Source organism: Triticum aestivum, chromosome 7D (assembly GCF_018294505.1).
Source record: "Triticum aestivum cultivar Chinese Spring chromosome 7D, IWGSC CS RefSeq v2.1, whole genome shotgun sequence".
Classification (NCBI taxonomy): domain Eukaryota; kingdom Viridiplantae; phylum Streptophyta; class Magnoliopsida; order Poales; family Poaceae; genus Triticum; species Triticum aestivum.
Genome location: NC_057814.1, coordinates 459,128,251 through 459,135,344, shown reverse-complemented (window position 1 = coordinate 459,135,344; position 7,094 = coordinate 459,128,251). Strand labels below are relative to the sequence as shown.

General features: G+C 51.1%; 1 protein-coding gene across 2 annotated transcripts; it reads left to right on the top strand.

Annotated features, from left to right (window-relative positions):
- Positions 1 to 1,595: 1,595 nt before the first annotated feature.
- Positions 1,596 to 6,738, top strand: LOC123164615 (aldehyde dehydrogenase family 2 member C4). 2 transcript variants are annotated; one of them, XR_006482522.1, is made up of 9 exons: positions 1,596 to 1,848; positions 4,372 to 4,514; positions 4,610 to 4,993; positions 5,081 to 5,344; positions 5,610 to 5,747; positions 5,823 to 5,960; positions 6,061 to 6,122; positions 6,201 to 6,551; positions 6,653 to 6,738. XR_006482522.1 is itself a non-coding variant. In XM_044582154.1 (8 exons), the coding sequence occupies exons 1-8, from the start codon at positions 1,704 to 1,706 to the stop codon at positions 6,472 to 6,474; spliced, it is 1,548 nt and encodes a 515-aa protein (XP_044438089.1). In that variant the 5' UTR covers positions 1,597 to 1,703; the 3' UTR covers positions 6,475 to 6,635. The 2 variants fall into 2 exon arrangements, 1 of the variants encoding a protein (XP_044438089.1); XM_044582154.1 differs by lacking the exon at positions 6,653 to 6,738 and having other exon boundaries at positions 1,597 to 1,848; positions 6,201 to 6,635.
- Positions 6,739 to 7,094: the final 356 nt, after the last annotated feature.

Below are 7,094 nucleotides of genomic sequence, written 5' to 3'. Positions count from 1 at the left end.
AATATTGTTCTCGGAGTGTGGCATTTCCTAGCCACTTGTCCTCCCAGAATCTAATTTTCGAGCCGTCCTTAATTGAGAAGGATCCATAGGAGAAGAAATTTTTCTTCATAGCCATCAGACCTGCCAAAAAGTGAGAATCCCCAGGCTTCGAGTATACTTGAGATACCGCCTTGGAACCCACATATTTCCTTCTCAGGAGTGTTTGCCATACACCATCTCCCGTCATTAATTTAAACAACCATTTGCCGAGGAGGGCCCTATTCTTAACCTCAAGATCATGAATGCCCAACCCGTCTTGGTCTATGGGACGGCAAACCACACTCCATTTAGCCAGTCGATATTTCTTTTTCTCGCTATCTCCTTGCCAAAAGAATCTTGATCGGAAATAATCCAATCTATGTAAAACTTCTTTCGGCAATTGGAAGAAGGAAATCATATATAGTACCATGTTACTTAGTACTGAATTTATGAGGACCAATCTTCCACCCAGAGACAGCAGTTTGCCTTTCCAACTGCTAAGTCTTTTTTGCAGTCTCTCCTCGACGTGTTTCCATTCAGCATTTGTGAGTCCTCGATAGTGTATCGGTATCGCCAAATATGTGATCGGAAACTGGCCCAACCCACATCCGAACAGTTCGGCGTATAGGTAGGAGTCATCTTGAGCCTCGCCAAAACAAAACAATTCACTTTTGTGAAAATTGATCTTAAGACCTGAGAGTTGCTCAAGTGCGGATAAAATTAATTTCAGATTTCTCACTTTCTCGAGGTCATGATCCATGAAGAGAATCGTATCGTCGGCATATTGAAGTATAGAGAGACCACCATCAACTAGATGATTTACTACCCCATCAATTTGGCCATCAACCTTGGCACGCTCAATCATGACCGCTAGCATATCCGCCACTATATTGAATAGCATGGGCGATATGGAGTCACCTTGTCACAACCCCTTTTTGTTTGAAAATAGTGTCCAATGTCATCATTGACCTTAATGGCAACACTACCTCCAGAAATGCATCATAAAGATGTATACATGCAAAGGGTTTCAGCCTCCTTTTTGAAGGGAAAAAAACTAAAATCTCTCAGCCCGATCTGCATTGCCACGAGAGACTATCATTTTTCTTTTGTTAAAGATTCTATTTAACAGTGATATTTGCCGCTCTGGTACGCTGGTCCTATGGGGCCTTAGCACAACGATTTTCTGATTGTCTGGAACAACAAGTTTTGCCTGGCCCTAACGAGGGAGAGGCGATGACGGCGACGCGCTTTCAGCTCGCTTGAGTGCTTGTAGTCGTCGTTAGGTGATCTATCGATCTGAACGTAATTTTTATTATTTTTTGTGTTGGTTGTACTGCCTGATTAAAAATTCCATATTTTACTATTTGTGTGGTGTAGCTAGTATACGATGATGACACGGATCTCCCAACTGCGCCAATGGGACGGAGCTGTTATTACAGACGTTAACAGTTGAGACGTGTGTCGGCGGGGCCTAGTTTTTGGACACGCGCGGATGGCGTGGCCGCCGTGTGCGAGACCCCTCCACCGCCCCACAACCGAACAAAACGGGCAGGTCACAGCCAAGCCGCAGCATTAAAACACGAACCCCGGCCTGTTGTCTTCACTCGACGCTCCACTCTCCGCACACCATCACACTGCGCGAGAGCCGACGCCGGTCTCAGTCTGAGAGAAGAGGGCAAGAGGCCATGGCGAGCGAGCGCAATGGCGACGGCGGCAAGGAGCGCGCCGGGGAGAACGGCAACGGCGGCGGCGGCGGAGTGTCCTTGGAGATGCCGGAGATCAGGTACACCAGGCTCTTCATCAACGGGGCCTTCGTCGACGCCGTCTCCGGTACGTGCCTGCTCATCTCTTTTTTTCCTTTTGTCCTGCTCACGCATCTATCGTATCCTCCTCCAGCCTGCACTACTACCATGGTCGCCTGGTTAGATAGGCCGGATCGTTGCTGGTTAATTATCCCAGTGAATTGCTTGGTGGTGAACTAAGGCGCAATTTGCAAACTAAATACTGCCTGCTGTTTGGTGTGGTTTGGTGTGAGCTTTGGTCGTGGCTAGCTGAACCTTGAATCCTGGATACTGAATGCTCTATCTACCGTCGAGCTAAAAAAGGGCAGGTTATGAGGCATGTCCATGGCGCACTGTTCTTGGGGAACGTGGCATGTCCGCTCTCCGCAGCCTCTCGTCGCGTCGATTTTCACGGGCCAGCAAAGCTAGCGGTACCCATGACTTTTCCTCTTCCCTTTCTCAAAAATAAAGCCAGTCATCATAGTATAACACTAACAACCCGATGGTCCTTTTTTCTTGCGGGAAAATGGTTAGGCTCTTGTAAATTAAGGAGAAGAAGCCACGAGATGGCTAGCTAGCGTGACGGGGTGCTTAGCTAAAAAAAATGTCCCTTCGTCCAATGCAGTCTAAATGTTACTCCTAGAAAGAAAGAAAGACCATACAGCAAGCAAAGCACACGCTGGCTAACCTGAATTTAGCAATCAAGCTGTAGCCCATCTGATGAACTCGTAGGAGCCATTAATAGGGAATGCTAAAATGGCCGAAACAATACGTGTGTTCTTCTAGAAGCTCATGTGCACTGCAGTCCTTGTAGTACCATTTCACGTGCGGCATGCGACGGAGAGGGGGCATGGAGCCATGGAGCAATCCGCAGCGCAGCGATGCACACCCCCACGGACGGCCCACTCCCTCGTGTCCTTCCTTCTCGTACGCGAGACGGCCGTATCATCTGGTCCCGATTGTTCCCTGTGACGGGTGGCGCGCGTACCCATACCCATGGCCGTTTTCTCGTCTGTGGTACGAGCGTGCGCCCGTGAAGATGCGATCGTGACGCGCCTCGGGGCCGATCGTGATGCTACCCACACATCAGAAACTGACAAAAAAACATGATAACATCGTCCTTGTAAAAAAAGTTTTAAAATGTTTCCGGTTCCAGCGGCCCACGACACGGGACGGACAACGAGTAGGATCTGCCGCTGTCGAGGCCCGTCGCCTTCTAGAAGCGAATGCCTAGGTTCGCGTGACTGGCCTGGCCGGTTGGCCTGGCCCCCTTGTTTGTCTGCATGCTCCAGCCTTCCAGGCTGCTCGGCCGGATGCCGGTGCCCGGTGCAGATGAGCCCGTGCAGCATTAGGCTTGATGATGCGCACCTCGGTGAGAGTAAGAAATCCCTAATCCACTGGGAATCGCTATCTAATCAGTTCGTGACCCTTAAAAACTCGGTGAGAGTAAGAGCATCTCTAACAAATCACGTATAAGTTCACCCTTAAAACGCGTATAAGATGCACTGTAAAGCGTTTTTACGATGCAAAATTGCACCGGGCAGAGCAGACCCCGTAAATAAAACTGTATCTCACTATAGCCCCTTCTCCCCCTTTTCCCCTCCCGGCAGAGCTCGTCTTCAGCCACAGCGTGGGGTGACGGATTTCAGCGAGTTCCGGGTAGATTTCGGCCAGTTCCGCGGCGCCGCCTCTGCTCCGACGAGGTTTGACCGGGTTTACGGGTTGAACTGTATACTGCCTTCGAAACTACACATATGAGGTTCTCGCGGATGGATTTTCAATGCCCACTAAAAAGTTTAAGAGCCGAACGACTTTTACAGGATCTGCTAGGCGCCGTTTTTTTACCGAAACGGTAAACACCTCTTTTTTTACGGGCATGACCGTTTTAAGGGTCTGCTAGAGATGCTCTAAAAGCAACTCCAGCAAATCATGTATCCATTCCTCGCAAAAAAAAAATCATCCATTCGTTAAAAAAACAAAAATTTAAGGAAAGTTTGCCAAAAGTCTCCAACAGATTTCGTCAAGCTAAAGCTAAAATAGTGGAATAAATTTACAGAATCATGTAAACTTGACCCAACTACCCTCTGGTTTAGGGGAAGTTTTGGTTCCCGTAAACTTTTGGCGGGCATGAAACCGCCTAAACCGTCCGCTCGCCACCTCTGTGATGTCGCTGCCATCCCCGCGCCGCCGGCCGCCCTCCCGCGTTGCCGCACGCCCCCCCCCCCCCCCCCCCACACCCGCGCGTTGCCGCCGCTCCCACGCCACCACCGCCCGTCCGCCGCCGCCGCGGTCCCCGCGCGCCGCCTTGCCTCGCCTCGCGCCGCTCTCGCCGGAGACCGTCACGCGTGTCACTGACTAGCGGGCCCTAGGCCATTTATCTAGTTTTGTTTCATGAAAAGATTAAAAAAAACTGATTTAGGAGAAGAAGATTACGGAATCTTACAAAAGTACTCCAGCTCTCAGCAAACTTTTCCTAAAATTCAGATTACGACATCGTGGTACTGTATTCCGTAGGCTCTTTTTCTCCCGCCGTGAACTTCACGGCTGCCATGTCGGTTTTCTTCTCGATCAGGTAAGACATTCGAGACGAGGGATCCGCGCACCGGGGACGTGATCGCCAGCATCGCTGAAGGCGACAAGGAGGATGTGGACCTGGCGGTCAAAGCGGCAAGAGAAGCCTTCGATCATGGCAAATGGCCTCGCATGCCCGGATCCGTACTATTCTTTCTTCAGTCAATTCATCATGGCGAATGGCCCGAAGCATGTCTACGTTTTCAATCTGAAAAGAACAACCAACCAATGGCGCGCAGGAAAGGGGGCGGATCATGATGAAGTACGCGGACCTGGTGGAGCAGCACGCGGAGGAGCTGACCCTGCTGGAGAGCCTGGACGCCGGCAAGCCGCGCATGGCGACCAGGGCGGTCGACCTCGGGACCTCCGTCAGGTCCCTGCGCTACTTCGCCGGCGCGGCCGACAAGATCCACGGCGAGACGCTCAAGATGTCGAGGCAGTTCCAGGGGCACACCCTGCGCGAGCCCATCGGCGTCGCCGGGCTCATCATCCCCTGGAACTTCCCCGCCATCATGTTCTTCTCCAAGGTCGCCCCGGCGCTGGCCGCCGGCTGCACCATGGTCGTCAAGCCCGCCGAGCAGACCCCGCTCAGCGCGCTCTACTTCGCTCACTTGGCCAAGCAGGTCAGATCGGTCACTTGACACGAGACACACAACGTATTTATGTACAGCTCTTCTGTTCTGAACATTTGGCGCTCTGTTCTTGAGCAGGCGGGAGTCCCGGATGGGGTGATCAACGTGATCACCGGCTTCGGCCCAACAGCTGGAGCAGCGATCGCGTCTCACATGGACGTCGACATGGTCAGTTTCACGGGATCAACGTCAGTTGGGAGACTCGTAATGGAGGCGTCGGCGAGGAGCAACCTGAAGCCGGTGTCCCTCGAGCTGGGCGGCAAATCTCCGCTCATCGTCTTCGACGACGCGGACGTGGACATGGCCGTGGGTCTCGCCATCAGCGCCAACTTCTTCAACAAGGTGAACAAAACCTTAGCTACAAACAGCGTAGCCATACGATGGTCCATTCATGGGTCTCTGAACCATAGGGTTTTTTTTTTTGAAAGTGGTGAACCATAGTTTTAAATAGCCGGTTATAGCTCCGCTATAGCCCGCTATAGCTTTTTCAGCAGGGTGCCGATAAATGATCGCCTTCACAAATAGCCCGCTATAGCTGATTTGAAGGTCCGCCGCTATTTTCCATAGCCCGCTATTTAAAACATTGCTCTGAACCCGGAACTCGCAGGGAGAAGCTTGCGTTGCAGCGAGCCGTGTGTACCTGCAAGAGGGCATCTACGATGGGTTCGTGAAGAAGTTGGCACAGCGCATGGAGAGTTGGGTTGTCGGGGACCCTTTCGATCCTCGCGTCAATCAAGGACCTCAGGTTTAAAATTTAGATAATCATCCCCTGTTTTTTGGTATCAGAAACTCAGCAGTGCTGCTCATGTCCTGTGTGTAGGTGGACAAGGTTCAATATGAGAGGGTGCTCAGCTACATCAACCATGGCAAGAGAGAAGGGGCCACCGTCCTGACAGGAGGGAAGCCCTGTGGCCAGAGCGGTTACTACATCGAGCCCACGGTTTTCACCGATGTTAAGGTCGAAATTCACCGCTAGAGCACACACTGTAATCCCATTACATTATCACTTCACTCTCCATCTAGCATACCTGACACTGTGGTATGGAATCTGTGAACAGAATGACATGATCATAGCAAAGGAGGAGATCTTCGGACCCGTCATGTGCCTGATGAAGTTCAGGTAATAAGTCCGTCCCGGTTGATCGACATAGATGGAACTATTGCACTCTGAATCTGTCATGACATTTCATGGTTCTAGGACGGTGGAGGAGGCGATCGCGAGGGCCAACGACACGAGGTACGGGCTGGCGGCGGGGGTGGTGACCAAGGACATCGACGTGGCCAACAGGATGACGCGGTCGATCCGCGCCGGGGTGGTGTGGGTCAACTGCTACTTCGCCATGGACAGCGACTGCCCGTTCGGGGGCCGCAAGATGAGCGGTTTCGGCAAGGACGACGGCATGCATGCGCTCGACAAGTTCCTCGCCGTCAAGTCCGTCGTCACCCCCGTCTACGACTCGCCCTGGCTCTAGGCTACATCTCTCTGGCTTGGTTTGCTTCTCTTGTCTGTGCACAGTTAGTTACCAGGAGAAGCAGCAAGGAAGAGAAGGTGAGAAACGTTGTTCGTTGACAGGCAATGTTGTTTGTCGATGCCGTCGTAATAATATCTGCCAGTAATTTTCATTGGTGTTCATTTCTGGGCAAGCTTAGGGCATCTCCAACACGGACTCTTAAATCACCGTACATGTTCTTTGTGGGAGTCGAGCATTTTCTGCCATCCAATGTTATGCCTCGAACCTGCGCAGACGCGTCCGAACGTTCAAATTTCAGCAAACTTGGGAGGCTGTGCAGGAGCAGGACCAAGCAAAAGTCACCACATATCCCTCCTCCGTACAGAAGGCCGCTTGCTTTTATTTCTGTTTGGTGGAAGATGATTATTCCCTCCGTTTCAAAATACTTGATTTCCATTTGTCTAAAAATGAATATACCTATATACTAAAACATGTCTAGACACATCTATATTTTGACAAATGGAAGTCATGGATTGTGGAACGGAGGGAATAGGTGTTTACCGAAGAGCACGAACGTTTGGCTTTTTTTTCCTGCGGAGATCATTTGGCGGAAATTGTTTCACTTTGTTTTTTACTGCATA